Source organism: Podarcis erhardii (genome assembly GCF_964252035.2).
Source record: "Podarcis erhardii genome assembly, chromosome: 15".
Classification (NCBI taxonomy): Eukaryota; Metazoa; Chordata; class Lepidosauria; order Squamata; family Lacertidae; genus Podarcis; species Podarcis erhardii.
This window is the reverse complement of record NC_138505.1, coordinates 17007130-17032306: the sequence shown is the minus strand read 5'-3', so window position 1 is coordinate 17032306 and position 25177 is coordinate 17007130. Positions and strand designations below refer to the sequence as shown.

Genomic DNA, 25177 nt, shown 5'->3' with positions numbered 1-25177 from the left:
TCTTGTGTTCTCTCTCTCTCTCTCTTTTAAAAAAATCATTTTTAAGTTGGGTCACATTTCCTCATGCATTTTTTAAAGAAGTCCTCTTGAAAATTTGCCTGCATTTCAGGTCATCTTTTTACTATTTAACACATCCTTGCATGCCATCTTGCTTTGTACACACATTTTTGCAAGCCATTTCCCCACATATAATGTACTTTTCTAAGATACTTGCATTTTTTAGCTAATATATATTTCAACTGATATATGTATTTTTATGCACAATTTCCTCTAACATATATACGTTTACGTGGTTGGAGAACTGCATTGCAACATTCAGAGAAGTGCGGATTTCGGATGATAACCCAGTTTCGGTTCATGTATTGTTTTGGAACGTACAAATTAGGTAGGCTGGCATAAAACACCAATTTTTCCTGGTCTGTGTGTTCCCTGCATTCCTTGGCAGTGGCGTGTCTATCTCAACTCTGCTTTGCTGCCCAAGGTAAAATAACTGAGGCTAAAAGTTAGGCCTCACTCCAGTGAATGTGGTGGTGGTAAGACAGGATTAGGATCCTCTTGCTGATCTCTGGGTTACTCAGAGTAGACCAGCAAGTCTCTGACGCCTTTACCGTTGGACAACAGGAGCCTCTGCATACTTAACTCATCTGATCCACAGGCAGGATATATATCTATATCTGTATATCTATAGTTATCTAGCTATGAGCCTCAGTCTTCCCCAGCTGTAAATTGGGATCTTAAAATGTGCTGCTGTTGACACAATTTGCTGCTCCTTAATGTTGCAAGCAAAAACAAATTCTGCCATGTCTGGCCTTGTGCTGATCGTATATCTCTCAGCCTTAATCTTCTTCGCAGGTAAAATATGACTATGAATTGGTTGCCTCTGTCCAGGTCTTTGTGAAGTTCTGCTTCCCATTGTTAAATAATTTTTTATTGGAATCTGTAGCATCTCAGAGATCGATTTCATAGAACTATACAGCTGGAAGGGACTCCCAAGAGTCATCTGGTCCAACCTTCTGCAATGCAGGAATGTGTGTGTGTGTGCGCGCACGCGCGCACACAAGTTGTCCTGGGTTTATTCTGCTGTTGGTTTTGTTGTTTTAGATTTTGTACTTGTTTTAGCATACAGTGGTACCTTGGTTCCCGAATGGCTTAGTTCTTGAACAAATCGGCTCCAGAACGCTACAAACCTGGACATCAGATGCAGCTTCCGCTGGAGTGCAAGAAGCTCCTGCAGCCAATCAGAAGCCGTGCCTTGATTTTCAAACAGTTTCGGGAGTCGAATGGACTCCCGGAACGGATTAAGTCCGAGAACCAAGTACCACTGTATTTGTATACTGTACTTAAAACCAACCAGATAATCTTTTCGTTATTGGGCAGTACAGGTAGCTCGCATCTTGCCTGGAGGTTACATTCTGGGAATAGCGCATAGACGCAAAAATGCACATACTTGAATCACTCCATTGGAACTGGCCCCACACAAGCAATCTTACCTTTCAGAGGTAAATGCATCTTAACTCCCAGCCAAACAAAGCAAAGAGCTTTCAAGCTCTTTGCTTTGCTTACCAGCCTCTGGGAGGCTCACTGGAGATTTCACGGGGCTGTCCGAGATGTCGCCATAGCCTCACGGAGCCCTGTAAATGAGTCTGAGAGCTTAAAAGCTCTTTCATGCCAGGAAAACCCTGCTCAGAAAAAGCTTTTAATGTCTCCGCCTTTCGGTGCATTTAATTTGTGTGTTTTCAACTGGCCGGCCTTCAACTGCATAAAATTGAAATTGCACAAGCTAAAGACACGTAGGTTGCGAGTTACCTGTATATAGATATTGAAAATAAAACAAAACACCCCAGGCAGTTGTGGCTCATGGGCTTCAGCAGATAACTGGCTCCATCATTTTGCACCAGGCAAAATGCACCAGGCCCCATCCACACTTACATTTTATATCTGGCTCAGGTTGTTGGGCCTTATAGGCTCCTAGCAGGAGACCCTGCAAGCCTGGAATCTGCCTGCTTCCAATCCTTCCTTAAAAAAACAAGGACAACTAATATAAAACCCCACCTCAAACCTCTGAGGTACGGTGGACATGAGTTCCACAGGTTAATGTTCTGCTTTGCGTGACACTGAATGGGAAGGAACTCCCCACCCCACCCCACCCCTGGCTGATCTCCTGCAGGGGTAGCAGCAGCAACAGCAACTGAGCTCCATCCTTGGAGACACAGCACCATCCCAGCCCAGCTGGGCTCCCTGCCCTGCTGCTGCTGCCGCCGCCGCCACTGCCTCGTGCATTCTCCAAGCCCTCGCCCCTTCCCTGCGGGGACAGCCAGCCGGTTTGGCTGGTGCTGCCTGTTCTTGGGCAATTTGTTATGAATCTGTCAGAAAGCTCCAAAACTGCCGAGTGGCTGATACTGGGCGTGTGTGCGAGACGGAGACAGCCGGTGCTTTTGTGTCTGTGTGTGCGTATGCACGATCGGGGCCGCGGAGGTATGCGAGACGGGTGCAGGGGATGCCCGTGTGTGTGTGTGTGTGTGTGTGTGTGAAAGAGAGACAGAGACATTGACAACGAGGCTGTGCTTTTGATTTTTATATATATATTAATTTTATTGAGTACAAATTAGAAAAAAATACAAATATACAAAAAAAAGGAAAATACATGTAACCAAGAGAAAATTAGAAAACATTTTACCTCTTCTCATATTTACAATTATTTACACCTCTACGAAACAATATTCACAATAAAGAAAAGAAATGAAAGGTAAAATATAAAAGAAAAGAACAAGAAGAAGATAAAGAAAAGGAAGAAATAAGATCAAGAATGAAAATTTTAAAAGTAGATAGGTATTCACTATACACTGTACTTTTGATTTTTATCACGCACCACCAAAGGACAGGAGTCAAAAGGGGAGGTTGTCCGATTTATGTGACATGATAGAAGTTCGCACAAGTAAGCATTGCACGGAGAAAGTGGATAGAGGGAAAAAATGTGTTTCTTCCTTCCTTGTAACACAAGGACTCGCGGACATCTATTGAAACTGTGCCCAGTTAAACTGTGGAACTCACTCCCACTGGAGGCAGTCATAGCCACCAACCTAGTTGGCCTTGAAAGAGGATTCGACAAATTCGCGGAGGAGGATAAGTCGCTCAGTGGCTCCTAGCCAGGATGGCTTATGCTCTGCCTCCACAGTTGGAAGCAGCAATGTTTCTGAATACCAGTTGCTGGAAACTGCAGGAGGGGAAGAGTGCTCTGCTTGCAGGTTTCCTGATAGAGGTGTCTGGCTGGCCGCCATGATAAAAGGATGTTGAACTAGATGGGCCATTATTTGGGAGTAACCAGCTTGCGATAAATGGTTTTTAAAAACCCAGTAAAAGCACAAGAAGAAATAAAAAGTAAGAATGGCCTTGGTCCTGCTGGTGAAGGGTAGGTAGTAATAATAGGACTCCCTTTGGAGACAAAAAGTATGTATTAATGGAGAAACCCACTGAGCAGCTAAAAGTTCTAAACTCCACCCAAAATGCTGACTACTTCATAGAAATATGGCAGCCTTCCATCACTCTTTCAATAGATAATACTACTGTGCGGAATGGACACAGGAGCGACTATGGTTTTTTTTTGCTAACAGTCATCCTTGTATCATTTCAAGTGGGTGTGATGTTTCTGTGTTTTTTTTCTTTTCTTTTCTCCCTTCAACTATCATCATGATACAGAAAAGATGGCTAAGGTATTGTAATTCAATAAACATACCTTTAAATTAGTAATAACAATAGACAGCTTTAGAGCAAGGTTAAGAGAAAAAAGCTCATCTGGACATTCTGGCCATAGGGCAGTCAGGGTCATTATGGCCATCTTTGCCTCTGACTCCCCTGGGCCTACCCCTCTGTACAAGTTACTTAGGGTTAAAAAGGTAAAGGGACCCCTGACCATTAGGTCCAGTCGTGACAGACTCTGGGGTTGCAGTGCTCATCTCACTTTATTGGCCGAGGGAGCCGGCGTACAGCTTCCGGGTCATGTGGCCAGCATGACTAAGCTGCTTCTGGCGAACCAGAGCAGCGCACAGAAACACCATTTACCTTCCCGCCAGAGCGGTACCTATTTATCTACTTGCACTTTGACGTGCTTTCAAACTGCTAGGTTGGCAGGAGCTGGGACCGAGCAACAGGAGCTCACCCCGTCGCGGGGCTTTGAACCGCCGACCTTCTGATCGGCAAGCCCTAGGCTTTGTGGTTTAACCCACAGCGCCACCCGCATCCCCATACTTAGGGTTAGGTAACTATAAAATGCAGGTTGTGAGGAGTGGTCAGTGTGTAGAGTATGGAGTCCTCCTCCCAGCTCCAGGTATTTTAGATCATCTGAATTAAGGCTGGAGATCTGTGCCAGATTACGCAAGGGTTCACAGAGGAGGCTGCTAGCCACAATGGCTATGCTCTGCCTCCGCAGTTGGAGACAGAAATGCTTCTGAATATCAGTTGCAGGAAACCATGGGAGTGGAGAGGGCTTTTGTGCTCAGGTCCTGCTTGTGGGTTTCCTAAAAGAGGTGTCTGGTTGGCTGCTGTGATAAAGGGATGCTTCACTAGATGGGCCTGATCCAGCTGCAGGGCTGTCCTTAGGATCTGAGGATGAAGGAGGGAAAGGACAGGGAAAGTAACTTTCAGGACAGTGACATTCCGGAGAGCCAGAGACGGCGAGAGAAGGGGAGACGGAGGAAAATGAGACAATGGGAACATGCAGCAGAGTCAGCTGCCATAGTGGCTTCTGTTACCAGTGAGCAGATTATTCGGACAACACTTTCCACTGCAAGAACCCCAAAGATGCCCCAGGCCAACAAGAAAAGCAGTGGAATTGGATGGGCCATCCTTTGGCCACTACAAAGGAGAGAGGCTGGCTGCTATCCAGATCAATACAAAGTACACTTAAATCCTAGTGCGACAAGCGAGATTTAAGTGAGTTTAGCAGTGCTGGATTGCAGCCTTTGTACATGCTCTCAAGCGAAGGGCAAAGGATGTTAAGTGGAGGTGCCAGCTCCCAACATTTGAGAGAGGCTTAAATCGTGAGATTTTATGCAAATCATGTCATAGGCGTTGACTCCCCTTAACAATTACACACACACACACACACACACACACACACACACACACACACACACAATGCAATCTTAAGCTTACTCAGGAATCAAGCCTGCTGAATTTAATGGAATGTAAACCCTATTCAGGTGCTCAGGACGTGACTTACCGGTACCTAAACACACATGGATTAGACAAATTCAGAGAGGTTAAGGTTATCAGTGGCTACTAGCCAGGATGCCTGTGCTGTGTCTCCATGATCAGAGGCAGGGTTAGACAAATTCATGGAAGAGAGGACTGTTGATGGTTTCTAGCCATGATGGCTTCTAGCCAGTCTTTACAGCTGGAGGCAACAATGCTTCTGAATACCAGTTGCTGGAAACAGCAAGCAGGGAGAGTGTTCTTGTGCTCGGAGACTGCTTTCAAATTCCCGGTGTCCGGTGAGAACAGGATGCTGGACTAGATGGGCCGTTGGCCTCATCCAGCAAGCTCTTCTTATGTTCTTATACAAGCATAAGTGTGCTCATGCCATGCCCAACCAAAATCTTGTAAGCAATTAAGTTGTTAAATTACAGGAAGAGCTATATAATGCCATCTGAGCAAACAACCTGTAGTCATCTTCAAATTAACATGGTACTCATTCAGTGTCACTATTTGTGTCTTTTGTTTCTTCATTAAAATTGCATATCAAATTGTTTTGTTTATTTTTGGAACTTTGTTGAGTCATAATTTGCCGCAAGTGATGCATCGATGTGTTCATGGCATAACTTTTCAGAAACAACGAGATCTGGCGATTTGTAAGGTGGTGGCTTTGGAATGCAGAGCCCATGAACTTCCTTCTTCCTTTCCAGACCCAGGTTAGGCACTGATGAAACTGCCATTTGCCCCTGGAGTTCCAAGTGCTTCTCTAATCTTTTCAAGTTAATCTTTTCTTAGAATTATATCCTACCTTTTCCTCCAATGAGCTCAAGGTGGCCTACAGACTTCTCCTTCTCTGCATTTTATGCTCACAACAATCCTGTGATGTAGGTTTGGCTGAGAGACCATGCCTGGCCCAAGGTCACCCAGTGAGCTTCAAAACTGAGTGGGGATTCCAACCCTTGTCTCCCAGGTCCTGGTTGAACACTATCCTGGCTGCACCTGTGGAACTGCATACTCGCTTCACTGTGACCAAGGGAGCTGATTCTTGCATCTGGTGTGGATAAGCGTCTTCCTGGGAAACTCTCACACCTGTTAGCAGCTGCTAGGTTAGAGTACTCTTATCAAACCTCATTCAGAAGAGGTATGTAAATTCCAATTTAAACAGCAGGCTCCTGATGCAGTTGCAGAGTCTAAGCCAATGCCAAAACAAATATTTGGAGATATGATAGGTTTCTCAGTTCTGCTGTGCAGATTTTTGAATACCTTTTCAGTATGCAGTTTTTAGAATTCTTGGTCTCGCCTTGATTTGTTTTATTTTATTTTGGCAATCTTCCAGTATGAAAATCTCATAGGCTTTTAACCATTAGAGCTTAATGACTGATTTGTGTTATTTATCAAATGCTATTAACTTCTCTGTTTATGATCAAATGCTATCTAATGATGTGGCATATACTGACGATAGAGCCTGTCATATGGGACATGGGTGGCACTGTGGTCTAAACCACTGAGCCTCTTGGGCTTGCCGATTGGAAGGTCGGTGGTTCGAATCCCTGCGATGGGGCGAGCTCCCGTTGCTCTGTCCCAGCTCCTGCCAACCTAGCAGTTCAAAAGCCCACCAGTGCAAGTAGATCAAAAGGTACCGCTGCAGCAGGAAGGTAAACGGTGTTTCTGTGTGCTCTGGCTTCCATCATGGTGTCCCGTTGTGCCAGAAGCGGTTTAGTCACGCTGGCCAAATGACCCGGAAAGCTGACTGTGGACAAACACTGGCTCCCTCGACCTGAAAGTGAGATGAGTGCCACAACCCCATAGTCGCCTTTGACTGCACTTAACCATCCAGGGGTCCTTTAGATCCTGTCAACTTTAATACACTGCAGACTTTAGGGATCAATTGAAAGCTAAGCAGGGCTTTGTTAACAAGAAAAGCAGTTGAAAGTGTGCTTGATCATCACTGGTTATATTTATCTAAAATGTGCAACATGGCATATTGTGTCTATTCCACTCTCCGTGATGGTGAGACCCAGCACTGGCCCATGTGAACCATAGTGTTTCAGAGTAGAGCGTTAGGCAGTTTGGTTTTTCCAGTAAAAAAAACACACCCTGAAATACAAAGACCAGTGATTTTATATGGATGCAGAGTTGGGTAGCTCTTTCCCTGGGGATCACTATAGTGAAAAACTTAGGTTCAGTTTTAGTCTGGAGGTGTCAACAATAACTGTGAGGGTGTATGACTCTACTGTTTTTCTGTCTGTCTGATGTGAGCGGAGTACTCATCATAGGACATTCCCCAGAATCCTTTGCAACATGTAGCAGTTCTCTGGCAAGTGGAAAGCATTCCCGAAACCCCCTATTATTATGTAGCCACTGTCTATGCCAGTGTTTCCCAACCTTTTTTGGGCAAAGGCACACTTGTTTCATGAAAAAAATCTCGAGGCACACCACCATTAGAAAATGTTTAAAAAATTAACTCTGTGCCTATATTGACTATATATAAAGTACAGTGGTGCCCCGCAAGATGAATGCCTCGCTAAACGAAAAACCCGCAAGACGAAAGGGTTTTCCGATTTTTTAGCGGCTTCGCAAGACGAATTTCCCTATGGGCTTGCTTTGCAAGACGAAAGCCCATAGGGAAATCTCCGGGACAGCGGGGAACCCTCCTCCCACCGCAAGCCCCGGGAAGAGAGGAGAAGCTGCGCGCCTTCCCCTCTGTTCTGGGACCTGTCCTGAAGGCTTGCGGTGGGAGGTCCGGGAACAGAAGAGAAGGCGCACAGCTTCTCCTCTCTTCCCGGGGCTTGCGGTGGGAGGAGGGTTTTTCCTCCCCACCGCCAACATTCAGAACAGCATTCTGAATGTTGGCGGTGGGGAGGAAAGCCCTCCTCCCGCTGCAAGCCTTCAGGACAGGTCCGGGGCAGCAGGCTGCTATCCGCAGCTTGAAGAGCCCTGCGGGGAAGTCCTGCAGGGCTCTCCAAGCTGTGAATGTCTGCCCCGCGCGAGGGGCGCTCTGCTTAAGAGCGCCCCTCGTGCGGGGCAGCAGGCTGCTATCCGCAGCTTGGAAAGCCCTGCGGGGAAGTCCTGCAGGGCTCCCCAAGCTGCAGATGTCTGCCCCGCCCAAGGGGCGCTCTGCTTAAGAGCACCCCTCGTGCGGGGCAGCAGGCTGCTATCCGCATCTTGGAGAGCCCTGCGGGGAAGTCCTGCAGGGCTCCCCAAGCTGCAGATGTCTGCCCCGCGTGAGGGGCGCTCTGCTTAAGAGCGCCCCTCGTGCGGGGCAGCAGGCTGCTATCCGCAGCTTGGAAAGCCCTGCGGGGAAGTCCTGCAGGGCTCTCCAAGCTGTGAATGTCTGCCCCGCCCAAGGGGCGCTCTGCTTAAGAGCACCCCTCGTGGGGGGCAGCAGGCTGCTATCCGCAGCTTGGAAAGCCCTGCGGGGAAGTCCTGCAGGGCTCCCCAAGCTGCAGATGTCTGCCCCGCGCGAGGGGCGCTCTGCTTAAGAGCGCCCCTCGTGCGGGGCAGCAGGCTGCTATCCGCAGCTTGGAAAGCCCTGCGGGGAAGTCCTGCAGGGCTCTCCAAGCTGTGAATGTCTGCCCCGCCCAAGGGGCGCTCTGCTTAAGAGCACCCCTCGTGGGGGGCAGCAGGCTGCTATCCGCAGCTTGGAAAGCCCTGCGGGGAAGTCCTGCAGGGCTCCCCAAGCTGCAGATGTCTGCCCCGCGCGAGGGGCGCTCTGCTTAAGAGCGCCCCTCGTGCGGGGCAGCAGGCTGCTATCCGCAGCTTGGAAAGCCCTGCGGGGAAGTCCTGCAGGGCTCTCCAAGCTGTGAATGTCTGCCCCGCCCAAGGGGCGCTCTGCTTAAGAGCGCCCCTCGTGCGGGGCAGCAGGCTGCTATCCGCAGCTTGGAGAGCCCTGCGGGGAAGTCCTGCAGGGCTCCCTAAGCTGCAGATGTCTGCCCCGCGCGGAGCTCCCGCCGGGCGCGCAAGGCTTGGGGCGGCAGCCTGTTGCCCGAAGCACAGGGAGCCCTCCGGAGGGCTCCCCGTGCTTCAGGCGAGTGTCTGCAAGGCTTGCGCGCCCGGCAGGAGCTCCCGCCGGGCGCGCAAGGCTTGGGGCGGCAGCCTGTTGCCCGAAGCACAGGGAGCCCTCCGGAGGGCTCCCCGTGCTTCGGGCGAGTGTCTGCAAGGCTTGCGCGCCCGGCAGGAGCTCCCGCCGGGCGCGCAAGGCTTGGGGCGGCAGCCTGTTGCCCGAAGCACGCGGAGCCCTCCGAAGGGCGCCCCGTGCTCCGCGCTGCCAGCTGCCGCCCCAAGCCTTGCGCTCTCGCCCGCCTCCCTCCCACGGCACACCAGGCAACGTCTCGCGGCACACTAGTGTGCCGCGGAACACCGGTTGGGAAACACTGGTCTATGCTATGAAATTATGTGCACCCTTGCAAGTCTCTGTAAAGTGCTAAATACCACTGCATGCAGAATATTCAATTGTGGGTGGGGGAATCAGATGTCATGTATCCAATACTGAAATCACGTATCATCAAATTCTTTTGGAGAAAGCCTGCAGCAAGCATAAGAACATAAGAGTCGCCGCTGGATCAGGCCAGAGGCCCATCTAGTGCAGTATCCTGTTGTCACAGTGACCAACCAGATGTCCCAATGGGGGGGGGGGTTTGAGAGAGTGACTTTTTTAAAACTTTGTAAAGAGCAGAACATTGGAAGTGGGCTAAATTCCTTTTTCAGTGTTGTGTGGGATTGGCACATTCTACCCTTGAACATGACGAGAAATATGCTCTTATTTTGGGGAAATTGCAGCCCCTTTCACCCCAGCTTAGTCTTTCGATAGCCTGGCCCTTGAGAGTAGACAGCTGATTCATTCTGGCTCATGGTTATTGATCCCTGGTGGTTGCTTCATCAAGGCCACTAGAATTTTGCAGTCTTGAACATGGGCTGGTTGCTGTCATAAAGAGCTTTTTGCATTCCAGAAGTAACTTTTAGGATACAAGGATGCTAGACTGAAGCTGCCTTGGGGCTCATAACTGCTTGGCTGTTGACTTGCTTCCCACCAGCTCAACCTCTACATTTGTAAATAAACAGGTTTTGCTGGTTAAAGCCAAGAGGGTCTTGGTTCTTTCCGTTAAAGGTTAGTTTTACAAATATAATAGGTTGTCAACAGCTGGGAGCTGCCCTGAGATTTGAGGATAAAGGGTGGTATACAGATTTACAATAAACAACAACAACAGTTCAGAACATAGTTAAAACTGTAGAATTCACTCCTGCAGGAGGCAGTGATGACCACCAACTTAGATGCCTTTAAAAGAGCATTACACAAATCCTCCTTGCAGGTAAGAGGCACCTGGCTGGCCAGTATGAGAACAGGATGCTGGATTAGATGGACCATTGGCCTGATCCAGCAAGGCTAGTCTTACGTTCTTATGTGTGCACATTGAAGTGCATTGAAGCATGTGTGTGCAAAACCCTTCTGCTGCTTAGAGATTTTCCTTCTAGACAGTGGCGTAGCGTGGGGGGTGCAGGGGGGCCGGCCGCACCGGGCGCAACATCTGGGGGTTAGGGTTAGGGATAGGGTTAGGGGGCGCAAATCCAGGGTTAGGGGGCGCAAATTACTTGCCTTGCCCCGGGTGCTGACAACCCACGCTACGCCACTGCTTCTAGATACTCTGAACCCTGAAGGACCCTGCTAGCAACTCCCACTAAAGAGTGCTAAGACATCCTGCCAAATGGATCCCCAGGGACAAAGCAGGGGGTGCATTTAGAAGTGGAGAATATTGCATTTGTTTTTCCTGATTACTGTATAATGCTAGTGCTTCCACCCCGTTTTCTAGTGTTCCTTTCACACGCCACCTGTTGCTTTATGGGATTATGGCTTTTTTATGGATATAGCAGAACGCCGTGATAAATTTAATTCACACAATGTGAACACAAAGTGACACAATGACAAACGTCACTTAACAATGTCGCTAGACTTTTTTGCCCATGCCTGCTTCTGTTCCCCCATGAAAATGGCAGGAAAGAACTGCATGCAAGCATGACCACTCCAAATTTCGTTAGTTTACCCCTGCAGTTTTCTGGGTTCAGGGGACTGCAAATGGATTCCCCCCTGGAATCAAAGAACACAGAAATGAACGCTAAACATGCACTGTTTCCCATTCGTTTTCTGGAAATGGCTTTTGCATTGTGTGAAATCTCAAATATAACATAGAAATTAACAGTTAGGGAAATACAGTGGTACCTTGGTTCTCAAACGCCTTGGTACTCAAACAACTTGGAACCCAAACACTGCAAACCCGGAAGTAAGTGTCCTGGTTTGCGAACTTTTTTCGGAAGCTGAACGTGCTCCATTTTGCGTGTTACACTTCCATTTTCAGTGTTACGCTGACAATTTGAGTGTTACGCTGAGGTCTGTCTGTTTTTGCTATTTATTTTGCGTTTTTGTTTTTGTGGCTCTTTTTGTTTTGTTTTTGTGACTGTGTGAAACCCACTTCAGTTACTGATTGATTGATTGATTGTGTGACTGCAGTACATTGTTTATTGCTTTCATTTTATGGATCAATGGTCTCATTAGATAGTAAAATTCATGTTAGATTGCTGTTTTAGGGGTTGTTTTTAAAAGTCTGGAACAGATTAATCCATTTTGCATGACTTTCTATGAGAAAGTGCACCTTGGTTTTGGAACACTTTGGTTTTGGAACGGACTTCCGGAACGGATTAAGTTTGAGAACCAAAGTACCACCGTAGAATAAACTGCCATGTGAATGCAGTTAGGGAGGGCAATTTACCAGGGACACGAAACCCAAAACACAAGCTATGCCTGGGAAACAAGGACAGTTTGAGCTTGTTAAATGGATAATGTTGCCTGCTTCTCCCTTGACTTCTGCGGCTGTGGGTAGCTCCAGGGTTTGGGACAGCAGCATCCTGGCCTCCCTGTTTGCCCAGGCTTTCCTGTTTCGCTCCTTGTCACAGTGACAGGCTGACAGCAGGGAACCGGGCCTGTTGTTCTGTTTACGGCCATTGTCACTGCAGCAACAGCCCTCGGAGCAAGGGACACAGCCCCAGTGAGAGGCTGGGTTTGCAACAGCAAGGAAATAAGCAATGTACGAAACCCCAAAGCCGCTATGGCTTCTCATTGCAAGGCTGGGCACACCCTTGGCTCCGGGTGCAGCTTCCCCAGCCGGTAAAACCTTGGCGGCAGCGGCGGCCTCCTGGAGCAGGAGAAAACGGAGCAGAGAGAAAGCCGGTTTTCGTGACTCACTAGAGGGAGTGAAGTGAGGGGCTTGTGGTGATGGCGGCGGCTTCCCTCGACCCTTTTGTGCCCTCATTGTGCCCTCCTGGAGAAATGTGCACACACCAGGTTAGGGCTTAGAACCCAACTCCCTGGCATGTCTGCTATTGTTTTTAATATGCATGGATTTTTCTGCATATGGAGAAGTAGTGTCACAGCATAAGAACATGACCCATCCAGTCCAACATCCTGTTCTCACAGTGGCTGACCAGACGCCTCTGGTCACAAGCAAAAGAGCTCTCTAGCCCTATGGCATCCTGTGGCAACTGGTATTCAGAAGCATTGCTGCTTCTGACTGTGGGGGCAGATCAGAGCCATCCTGGCTAGTAACCATTGATAGCCCTCTCTGCCACGAATTGGTCCCATCCTCTTTTAAAGTCATCCAGGTTGGTGGCCATTGCTGCCTCCTGCAGGAGGTAGTTCCATAATTTAACTATGTGCTGCTTGAAGAAGTCCTTTCTTTGATTTGTCTTGAATCTTTGTACAGTGTTGGGGGGGGGGCACTGTGAATGACTCCTCTCCTGCAGGGCAGAGAGGGTAGGTCTGCCTGACGCCAAATGCAACAGAGGTGTGTGTGTGTGTGTGTCTTTTATATCGGTTGGCAGCCATGCAACCAATGGGCCAGTCTTTTGCTCTGACTAAGCTGGTGCAATCTCTGTCGACACAAAACTGCTGAGCAGACAGCAGGAGTCTGAGCGGCAACCCGAAATCTTCTTGCTCCCTGCACACCTCTGTGACTGTCAAAGGGCTCATGAGAGTCGCCCTCCTAAAGGGCTGCTAGGACACGCCTCAGGGTGCTACTGTTGTGTGCCAAAGGGGCACCTCTGAAAAGGGCCACATCTGGCTCAATAGAAAAGTTTGCAGAGTGATCTTCCTTTCATTTTCTTTTTGGAAGTGACTTCCACTGACCTGCCGCCACAGCTACAAATCCCAGTCCGTCACCGTGTGATAACTGTGCAAACTTCTGGGCAGGGTAACTGTGCTGGAGGCAAGATCATAAAAAGCTGCAGCGTCAGCAAAATGGGTGAGTCGTATCCAGCGCTGCCTTTTCCAGGCTGGAACAGATTTCTGCTAATGTAGCAGGTCTTCCCTCTCCTCCTCCCCCTCCTCCTGCCCCCTGCCCTCTCAGAATGTTGGGAACCCCCTCCCCCCAAGCAAATTTGGGGGGCTTCTTGTGAGACACTGCAGGGAGGGGAGAGGAAGGGGAAAGACTTGCAATGCAAGTGAAACTGCACCTAGCCCAGGAATTCCGAGCATTTAGAGAGTGCATCAAAGCACTCAGCTTTCCCTGCATTATATTGCAGTCCCTGCGACAACCCCGTAAGCTAGGTCAGAATTGTTGCGCTGATATTGAGTGTTCCTGGGAAAGATTGTGGCCTGCTTCCAGCTGGGCGGATCCTATTGCTCTTCTGTTCTAAGCTGCAAGCAGAATTGCAAACACATATGATGTTTGGACCCTGCTCTGTGGGGACTACTATAGTGGGTGGGGCAGAACTGCAGTGGGCGGGGCTTTTTGAAATTTAAGGCACAGCTGCTATAACCCTTGCAGTGGGTACCATTTTATGACTTTTTATTTAAAATAATCAGTCTTTTAATTAGGTCTGAAACACATCTCTGGCTGTAATTAAAAGAGAGAGAAAATGAAAGCGAGGTATAGTGCTGAGATACCATAATTTTGTCCCTTTTTTTTACAAGTGATTTTTAAAAGCTCTTTGACTCACTGCTGTTTTAGCAGCATGGTAAATGGCAATAATCAGAAAGGTTTTTGTTTTTTGTTAATGATAATATTATAGCATTATGTTGTTTATGGTGCTATATCTCTCTTTCATTAAAAAATATTGTTACATGCCACCCCAATATTCAAGCAGTGCGATATTCCAGAGGTCCAAGCCCTTACCCACTGGTTTGTGTTTCTTTTGGTAATGAGGCACAGCAGAGACTGTGGTGTCTTTATGATATATGGTTTATTTACACATACATACAACAAAGTCAATGGACTGCAAGAATATCAAACATATCCATTCTGAAGGAAATCAGCCCTGAGTACTCACTGGAAGGACAGATCCTGAAGCTGAGGCTCCAATACTTTGGCCACCTCATGAGAAGAGAAGACTCCCTGGAAAAGACCCTGATGTTGGGAAAGATTGAGGGCACAAGGAGAAGGGGATGACAGAAGACGAGATGGTTGGACACTGTTCTCGAAGCTACAAACATGAGTCTGACCAAACTGCGAGAGGCAGTGGAAGACAGGAGTGCCTGGCATGCTCTGGTCCATGGAGTCACGAAGAGTCGGACACGACTAAACGACTAAACAACAACAACAACACAACAGAGTCAGCAACGGAGGGGTTCAGAGCATTACACGCCAAGCGAGTCTTGCTTCTGCCATAGCTGTACCTTTGGATCCAAACAGACTCCACCCATGGCTCTGACTCTGTAGCTTGCTGTATTTTATAGACTGACACCTTTTCACCTCGATCACCCCACAGCCAACTAAAATCCTAAAAACTTCCTCCTAATGAAAACTCTGGCATTGTCTTCTGACTAACGATCTCAGAGCTCAGGGAGGGGCTCTCCTCCTTTGCTGGCTGCCACAGAGTCTCTTTTCTGCCAGTGGCCCACCTCCCTGTCTTTGTTCTCTGCTGATGATGGCCCATCTCTCAAGCGATTTCCTGAGCATGGAAAAACTTGTTTGGCCTGTGTTTTGGCACTGCTAAATCCAGTGTCTGACAGCCCATCTTAATACTTCAAGCATTGATTACACTCCCAACACTTACTAAATTCAGGAATTATAGGTGTCTGACACCCAGAAACTCTGGCACCAACAAACGCATAGCAATACGTTGTTCTGAAAATGTTTTAGCACTAATTGAAAGATTAATTAATAAAAACTTAATGGGGTCATGAAATGACACCCAACGCAATGGTTATGATAAATGTGTGCCGAGCTGCGATGGGTTTGCTGTGATAGATTTGTAAGGGCAGAAGCTTAGTGGTAGAACATTTGAGAGGCAAGTGGCACTCCCAAGGTTACCTGGTGAGTTTCGCGGATGAGTGAGGATTTGAACCCTGGTCTCTCCGAAGTCCTAGTAGTCCTACATGGTAACCACCACAACACCATTGGCTCTGGGTCACACTTTGGGACCCCCTCCTCCCCGGTTTTTCATCCAGAATTAGTGACACAAGGCCTGGTCCAATCCCTGGCACCTCCAGGTGGCCTCAGGTAATGAGAAAGGCCCTTTTTGTGGCCTGACACACACACACACACACACACACACACACACCCGTCAGAGAAGACAACACAGGTCTGGATATGTAACCTGTCTGTGGATCCACAGCCCTTTTGGTGTTGCTGCTGCTGTTCACCAGTTAGGAGTTGGAAAGCCTGGCTAGTTTGCTTAAAATCAGCCAGAGATCAGCAAGTGGATCCTAACGTTGCTTCACATACACCCTTCCTGTCCCAGGACAGCAGAAGGAATCCAAGGAAACCTGCCTTTATATAAATTGATCTTGGAGAAATTACAGAGTAAGAATGTAACTGGGGGTAGGGAGTGACTCATGTGGCTTCTGTGAATGGAATTGGCCAGCCTCTTGAACTGCAGCTGATATAATAATAATAATAATAATAATAATAATAATAATAATAATAATTACTACTACTACTGCTACTATTACTATTACAAAAAGCATCCCTCCTGACCTTTCCAGCAGGCCCCAGAAATGCATGAGCACATTGTGAGTCATGCACAACAGGATATGTCTTGGCCTTCCCCGCCTTCTCTGCGCATGCTCCGCTCTCCTTCGCTGTGTCTCCCCATGGAGAGCAGGTTTGGCAAGACTGTTGTTGAGCAGGGAGGGAGGGAGCCCAGCTGGCGGGGGGTGGGTGGGATTAAGGGTTCAAGAGAAATGACCCCGGAGAAATCTGGTTCGGCTGGTTGAGTGCCTTCCTTTCTCACGTAACTCCCACTCAGAGGTGAGTTTCAGGAGCACCTTTTTTCTCATTTGGAGGCTATATATATATATATATATATATATATGTACATATATCACTTGGGTTTGGTGGAGAGACACCTCTGGGCGATGGGACGGCGGCAGGTAAGAAGGGAACCGGCTGGAAAGGTTATTATTTTTTGTAACACCTGCAGTCACGCACAAGGGAGGGCTCCTCTCCCAGAAGCTGAAAAGTGCTGGAATCCAGATGCTTTGATGGAGGTTTTTTTAAAAGAAAGAAAGAAAGAAAGAAAGAAAGAAAGAAAGAAAGAAAGAAAGAAAGACAGCCTCGGTGAGACCCAAGTTTGAATGCCATGATCCCTCCTGAGCAGGTGTTGACCAGGGGAGCAAAGAGCTGTGGTTGCCTTTGACAGCTAACGTGGCTTCTTTTTTTGTGTCATCCACACATGTGGCCTGGTGCTTTGCAGCCACAGGAAACGTCGAAACAGGTCTCTGCCCTGGGGACCATACAGTGCAAAATTTTGACAGTGTGGCTAGACAGTCACAGGAGGGAAGGGAGAGCCGAGAGGAGGGAGGCAAGGGTTGTCAGGGCACGCAGTGACATGTACATAATCACGGACAATTAAGGATGTGAGGGCTAAATTAGACACGGCATGAAAAGTCTGTCATTGCCTTGTCTTGTGGTGGCATATTCTTTGATTAAAAGCAGTGGGGCAGTGGATTGGATCGGGAACGACAGTGTGGTGTAGTGGTTGGAGTACCAGACTATGACATGGGAAACCAGGGTTCAGATCCCCCACTTGGCCATGAAGCTCGCTGTCACTCTCAACCTAATCTACCTCACAGGGTTGATGGGAGGATAAAAATGGAGGAGAACCATGTACGCTACCTTGAGCTCCTTGGGGGAACGGCGGGATATAAATGTGACAATCAATCAATCATAATGACAGGGGGACCCATCCCCCTCACATCATTTTTTCCTGATCAGAATCTCCCATTTGAGGTTTGCTCCAGGGGGAGAGTGAAAGATAAATCCCTGTGTCCTTCCCCCCCACCCCCATAAAATGCACACACTGCTTGATTGCAACAAGCCTCAAAGCTGTTGACAAAGAGAAAAACAACAAAAATCATTGCCAAAACAGTTAAAAACAACTATTCAATAACGTTCAAGTAAAAGTTAAAATCAGTGATAAACTAAAAACAGATTAAGACACAGACCAATGTTCCATACATCTGGGCAGGCATGTCTAAACAAAAGTGTTTTTAGCACATGCCGAAAAGTGTACTGTGAAGGCGCCTACCTGATATCGGTAGTCAGGGGGTTCCAAAGTGTGGGTTCTGCCACATGAAAAAAAGCCTTTTCTCACAAATGGGAAGAGGCGGGAAGAGGCTCAACATGGCCATGGCGGCTGCTGGTAAGCCCAACAGGTCATGGAAAATTGAGGGGTCCTGGCCCCCTGCTTGAATTTTCTTTTTTTGGGGGGGAGCTGGGCCTCTCGGTCCCCCACCCCCCAGATGACACCACCTGTAACAGTCCCAGTTATGCAGAGCAAAGCGGTTGCGAGGGCACATATGGGGTAAGGTGATCTCGCAGGTATTGCAGCCTTCCCTAACTTGATGCCCCCTAATATTCCGCGGCCCGTCGGGCCTACCCACAGCCCTGAGGGCAACCTGAATGCAAGAACTCTCTCCCTTTCTGCAGTTTTCAGCAACTGGTATTCAGAAGCATTGCTGCCTCAGACCACAGAGGCAGAGTGTATCCACCCTGGCTAGTAGCACCTCCCATGAATTTGCCTTATCCTCTTTTAAAGGCATCCAAGCTGGTAGCCATCACTGCTTCCAGGGGGGTAGAGTTCCACAGTTTAAAAGGACTGTTGTGCCTTAATGCCCCACAGAGGGTTTTTTTTTACTGGAGGCAAATAATTGGCCCTGACTGGGATCATAGAGTCATGGAATTGTAGAGCTGAAAGAGACCACGGGGGTCATCTAGGAACCTTTCGCCCAATGTGGGGCTCAAACCCACAATCCTGGGATTAATAATAATAATTTTTATTTATACCCCGCCCTCCCAAGGCAAGGCCAGGCTCAGGGCGGCTAACAAGCAATAATAAAAATAAGTTGAATGAATGCAACTTAAAAACAAAATTAAAATACAACATTAAAATATTGAAACATTAAAATATTAAAATGTAGCCTCATCGCAGGAGGAGAAAGGAAAAGAAAAAAGAAAGAGGGGGAGGGAATCAAATTGGCTCCAAGCCAAAGACCAGCTGTGCCTTACAGGCCCTGCGGAAAGAAATCAGATCCTGCAGGGCCCTGGTCTCATGAGGCAGATCGTTCCACCAGGCCGGAGCCAGAGTTGAAAAGGCCCTGGCTCTGGTTGAAGCCATTAAGAGTCTCATGCTCTACCAACTGTGCTATCCGGCCTGGACTAGGCAACTGTCTGGACTTGTCCTGCAGGGATGTTTGTTTGTTTTAATTATCCAAACCTGCTTGGACTTTAAAGCCACAGCAGACACTTTGAATTGGCTGCTATTTGTGCAAAAGTTGGTGCCAAGAGGACTCCTGCAAGGGCAAAGACACCATTGCAGTACACAGCGCCTAAAGTGTCCCTCTCCCTCAGGAACATTGCCATCAGTCTTAATTGGAAGTTGATGTTCCAGTGCTCCCATCTCCCTCCTCAAGCAATTCGCTTCTATGAGATGGTGCTATATTGCATTTTACGAGAGAAGAAATTTTTATTGAGAATTTGCATATTGAAAGCACTTCAGATTGCCAACTAGATATTCATTCTAATTTGCTGCGGCTTGACCTAATTTTCAAATTTCATGTTATAGGGCCTCTTGCATGCCTTTAATTAAGTCTATCGTTCATCGGAATGCATTTGAACATCATGTTTTGATTTATGGACTGGGCTTTTTTTAATATAACGTTTAACACTCACCAAAATTTCAGATTCATGAATGTCCAAAACCAGATTTCATTAGTGTGTTTTCAGACTGGGATTACCGTAAATCCTTCCTCCAAGTCATATTGGCTAACTAATTCATCCCGGTGATTCCTCCCTCTCCTTTTTTCCTTTTCTGGAAGCTTGTAAGGATGTGGTTTGGTTTTCTTTCTTAAGTCTCAGGATTCTGATACTGAATTTTGAACAGCCTTGCCCCGTGTTGCCTTCAGATCTTTCTGACTACAGCTCCCATCATAGATCATGGAATTGTAGAGTTGGAAGGGACCATGAGAATCATCTAGTCCAACCCCTTGCAATGCAGGAATATGCAGCTTTCCCATTTGCGGATCAAACTTGCAACCTTGGCATTATCAGCACCATGCTCTAACCAACTGAGCTATGAAGGCCACCATTTCAAACAGCATGGCCAAGATGGACTGCTAGCTAGGACTGATGGAAGCTGTAGTCCAGGTATCTATAGAGGGACCCAGGTTGAGGTTGGCTGCTTTGAACATTGAAAGCCGTTATGGTAGGACCTACCTTGAATCTATCTTGAGAGATTCAGCCTTCATGAACGCCTTTCCGAAATGGCCTGATCCACATTTTGCAGGTGAATGTGTGGATGGGAACACAGATTTTGCACTTCTCTGAATGTCATAACTGTTTGTTTCATTAAATTTATACAGCAGTTGATTATAGAAAAAACTCAAAGCGCTTTCAGTCCTTGACAGGTAACCTGCTTAAAACCTTATTTGATTATGTCTTTTGAGACTCCTTTTCTGTTTTTTAAGAAAGTGCTGACCAGGGCAGAAAGTGATGTAGAATAAAAGTATGGAGGAAAAAATGTTGGAACAACCCTGTCCCTCAGCAACCTGGTGCCTTCCAGATGTTTTGTTCTCCCTTTGGCACCAACCAGCACACCTGGAGATCGCCTGGTTGGCAAAGGCTGCTGAATCCTGAATCAGGAAGTTCTCAGTTTGAATCTCACCTCTGCCATGACTTAAACAAGGCCCCTCACCTTTCCATTTCTGGGGATTGTGATGCTGGACTACCATCCAAGGTTGTTGGCAAGATTCCTAGGAAGATGTGGACATAAAGTGCCTTGGACATGTCGTATAAATGGGTTGGGTGCCTTCTGAAACTTGCAATGATGGCCACTGTATTCAAATTCATGAATACCAATTTCAAATTCAGATTCAAGGAGTGCTGTAATGAATATGGTCTGAGGCCAGGAATAAGTTGCTGAGCCCTGTTTTAAATGGCTACTAAACTTTGGAGTTAACATTGTTTTAGGCGTTTCCCATATAATCTCTCCTAGGGCTGAGTCAAATGAACTTTATTGGTTAGTGAGAAAGATCTGGGATGCGTGTGAAAGATTTCAGGAAAACCTCCCCTTCCTCGCGGTTTTCTCATTCATTTTGTTTGCCATTTGTTCATTCATTTTGTTTGCCATCTGTTTAGGGCAGGGGTGAACAGATCAGTCTACTTCTAGTGATGTTTTCACATGTGTTCATGCAGAAGCCTGTTTTATGTTTGTTTACACATCAGTCTACAGTTTTTAAAAATGCATGATTTCAAAATGTATCTTACCCCAAAACAATGTGCAATTTTCTGGAGCCAAGAAGGCTTTTTTGATTTGTATTTACTTTTTGAAATATGACAGCCCTATTATAGACAAATCTGACTGGCTACCTGGTATCATTATGAAGTCAAAACATAATGAAGACATTGGTTCTCACACACACTCTCAGCTGTCTGTCTGATATCATCAGGTAGTCAAATCAGTTCAGAGAAAGGGCAATGCTTCCTGCCCTCATTCTGCACTCGTGGGGGGGGGCAGTGATGGAGATGGTCATGAGACGAAATTCTGAGTGAATGAATACTTATTCTCTGGAACCCCTGAAAAAATAGCCAAAGGGATCAGGGGCTCTATACAGGTTAGAAATACCGTATTTTTCCATCTGTAAGACGCCCCCATGTATAAAACATCCCCTATTTTGGGGGACTCAGATTTAAGAAAATGGGGGAAGATGTATCTGTGTATAAGACACCCCCTTATTTTTGACATTATTTTTTAGGGGGGGGGCCTAGTCTTATGCACGGAAAAATATAGTAGATGCATTTGGGGCAGAGGTTGTCAACCTGGTCCCTAGCACCCACTAGTGGGTGTTTCAGGATTCTAGCTGGGCAGTAGGGCATTCTACGGCACAAGCTGAATCCTGCTTCCATCGAGCACTGGTGGGCGGTAAGGAAATTTTACCATCAAGAAAAATGCATTAGTGAGCGGTAGATATAAAAAGGTTGACTACCCCTGATTTGGGGTCTACCCCTAACCTTTTCCATTCAGTAGTCTGGCTTCTAGTGCTTTGTATGTTGGCCTTCCTGGTTATGCTGGCAAATATGTAATTTAAATGTTCCTCCTCTGTACAATGGTGAGGAACAGTATAGCTATGTGCTCTGACATTGCACAACAGTGTTGCCTTTTGTGCAGGACAAGACGTGGGCCTTGTCTTGAGACATCATATCCTGTTCAGCATAGTCACCAATTACTAGCACTGATGGGTGTGTCATTTGTACACCTGAGGATGCTTCCATCTTCTTCTCGTGACTTCTAACCATTCAGCTGCCTTTTTTCCAGGCACATGGAACCAAGCACAACTTGGGTAAAAGCCCCTGTTAAATAAGTTTCAGTAAGAATTTGGGGAAATGTACTCAACGTTATACACTGGTGATATATATACTGTACAGTGTACCCATTGTTGTCAAATGTAAAATGACTGAAAATGATTTGGTTCCATTGTGGACTTAACATAATTCCTCTAATTCCTAATCAAAAGTTTGAGGAATACTGACTTCCCAAGTCTCAGTCTGGATCCGACCATTTCTGGTGTAATTTTTTTGCTATTCAAAAATAGCTTCTTCTCCATCACTGCTCTTCTGGGGCCCAAATGAGACACCTTGCAGGGCTTCTGCCAGTCTGAAGATAAAATTGTGGTCTAGGTCACGGGTAGCCAACATGGTGCCCTCCAGATGTTGTGTACTACAATTCCCATAAGCCCCAAATGCACGCCCAGCCATCATGGATTATGGCAGTTGTCCAGAACATCTGGAGGGCACCATGCTGATGACTCCTGAGGTAGGTGAACCAGTGGCCTGATGTGGGAACCTTCCCAAGTGTGGCTACATAAGCAGAAGTATACAAATCAAAGGAAGTCATAGTTGCATTCTGTTCTGCCTTGGTCAGCTCCCACTTGGAGTCTTGTGTCCACCACAGTTTAAGAAGGATATTTGCAAGCTTGAATGTGTGCAGAGGAGGACAACCAGGATGATAAAAGGTCTGGAAACCAAGCCTTATAAGGAATGGTTAAGAGAGCTGGGTATGTTTAGCCTGGAGAAGAGAAGACTGGGAGGTGATATGATAGCCATCTTCAAATATCTAAAGGGTTGTCACATGGAAGATGGAGCAAGCTTGTTTTCTGCTGCACCGCAGGGGAGGTGCTGAGCAATAGATTCAAATGATAAGAAAGGAGATTCCAATGAAACGTTAGGAATAATTTTCTGATGCTAAGAGCTGTCTGGCAGTGGAACAGACTCCCTCACTGGAGTTTTTTAAGAAGAGGTTGGATGATCATCTGTCATCTCTAGCTGTGATTCCTACATTGCAGGGGGTTGGACTAAATGACTCTTGGTCTACCTTCCAACTCTATGAACCTGTGATTCTATTCAACGTTCCTACGCTGCTTCCAAGATCCATTTACTGTTGACTAACTCTGTTAGGGAGCCATTTGACTCCTCAGTATTTTCTGCCCTGAACCACTCCATGGTTAGGGTTTGGGTTTGGTCGAGATGTTGACCCTGGGCCGCTGACTATGTCAGTCTTAGTCAAGCTGACGTTATGATGAGACTTTGGGATGTGTGTTATGGCATGACATCAGCAAATCTCCCTTGGCCAAGCAGTGTGGCGCATGCAGGACACAGCTCACACCCTCCTGGTCCAGCGGAGGAAGGTCACTTACTCACCGGACAGGTACTCACGTCTTTATCTGATGTACCAACATGTTAGGACTCAAACAGTGAGGATGTCGCATTTTCTTCCTCATTCTGAATGTGGAAGTCAAACAAGAGCATGACTGGCTTCTTCAGAAATGTTTGTTCATTACAACACCCAATGTACCTGACTATATCCTCGTACGCCGCGCTAATTCATCCTAAGGAGGCTTCGCCAACCTGAGGCCCTCCAGTTGCTTTGGAATTCTATTCCAGCTGTGCTGGCTATGGCTGATGGAATTGTGGTTCAGAACATCTGTAGGGCCTCACATTTAGTGAAGGCTGATCTGAAGTAACTACAGTGCCTGGTTTTGTACACACAAGTGCCAACAAGGTTTAAGATCCCTAATTCACTCATTACAGGTATGTGATGAAAAAGTGGAAATAAGCCATTTCTGAGTAGGGTTGCCAGGGCAGGAGCATCCCAGACCCTGAGATTTGAGAGTTCAAACTTGAGACCCGCATGCTGTCTCTGGTGATGTCACAGAGTTGGCCCCTGGTGATTCTTCCTCTGTGCTACCTCCCACCACTGGGCCCTGGAGACGGAAGTTAATTGGGAGAGGGGAGGAGTGTGCAGAGGAGGGCAGACTATGCCATAATTTGCAGCTGGCTCCTGCCAGACTGAAGCTTGCAAGCTGCACACATAGTTGTCCTAACAATTTTTTTAGGATTGCCCACCTGGAGATTTTTTTAGGATTGCCCACCTGGAGATTTAAGCCCTCCACTTGCCACCAGGAGGGAACCAAGCAAACTTGGAGACTACGGATCAATCCTGGAAATCTAGCAACTCTATATCAGGGTGCCAGAAAAGTATCTGTTTGGGAATTTAAAAAAACTCATCAGCCAAAGTTGTCACACACCCTTTGTGGAATAATTGAAAAGTTCCTTGATTTATGAAAAAGGCCCCCCCAGCCCCCCCTCAATTCGACAGACAACAATATTGAGTGCTACCTTTTGATGTGCTAGTGATTATTCCAAGCCCCTGGAATATATGTCATACTCCACCTGCTTGATTGGGGCACTGAATTTAGGCAGGGTAGAATAAAGGATTCTGCATTTAGAGCTTACTGGGAAAGAATGCTGGCTTTACACTTGTATTATGAGATGAAGAATGAAACAATTATTATTATTTCTGTAGTCCAAAATATCTGGAGGGCAGCAGGCTAGTAAAGGTTGCTTTAAGATGATATAATTACAGTATTGTATGACAACAAAACGGTTTGTGTCCCAAAGAACTGCTTCCCCCCTGTGGCACAATGGGTCAGTGCATCTGGCTGTTAACCAGAAAGTTGGTGGTTCAAGAACAAAACAGAGCACCTGGGTTCCTGTTCTAAGGCCGCCACAGAGTTGGTGAGCCCATGTCTCTTGCCTGTGCCACTTGAACCCCTCTGCTCATTGAAAACCATTATGCCATTGAAAACGATTACGGTATGTCATGGAGAAAGACTCTAGCTTATTCTTCTCTGGTCTCTGAACCCTGGTGTCCCCCAAGCCTCAATTGAGTGCTCTAAGCACTACACCAGTGTTCCCCAACCTTGGGCCTCCAGCTGTTTTTGGACTACAATTCCCATCATCCGTGACCACTGGTCTTGCTAGCGAGGGATAATGAGAGTTGTAGCCCAAAAACAGCTGGAGGCCCAAGGTTGGGGAACACTGCACTACACCACACCAGTTATCTGGACCCTTGGCCTGACTCAGCAGAAGCATTCATCCCCGGTTCCTTGTCAAAACAGTTCTGCGAGCTGAGCCAAGGCTCTGTCTCCTGAGTCAGCTTTGGC

General features: G+C 47.1%; 1 protein-coding gene across 2 annotated transcripts in view; it reads left to right on the top strand.

Annotated features, from left to right (window-relative positions):
• The window catches only part of NECTIN4 (nectin cell adhesion molecule 4), an 87734-nt gene that overhangs the window by 37118 nt on the left and 25439 nt on the right, over nt 1-25177 (top strand). Inside the window, exon 1 of one of the 2 annotated variants that reach the window (XM_081842462.1) lies at nt 2439-2475. The exons of the other annotated variant lie outside the window; for it this stretch is intronic. Within the exon in view, the coding sequence (XP_081698588.1) occupies nt 2454-2475 (22 nt within the window). The 5' untranslated portion in view covers nt 2439-2453. Of the gene's footprint in view, nt 1-2438; nt 2476-25177 lie in introns of those variants that run through there. 2 annotated transcript variants of the gene reach the window in all.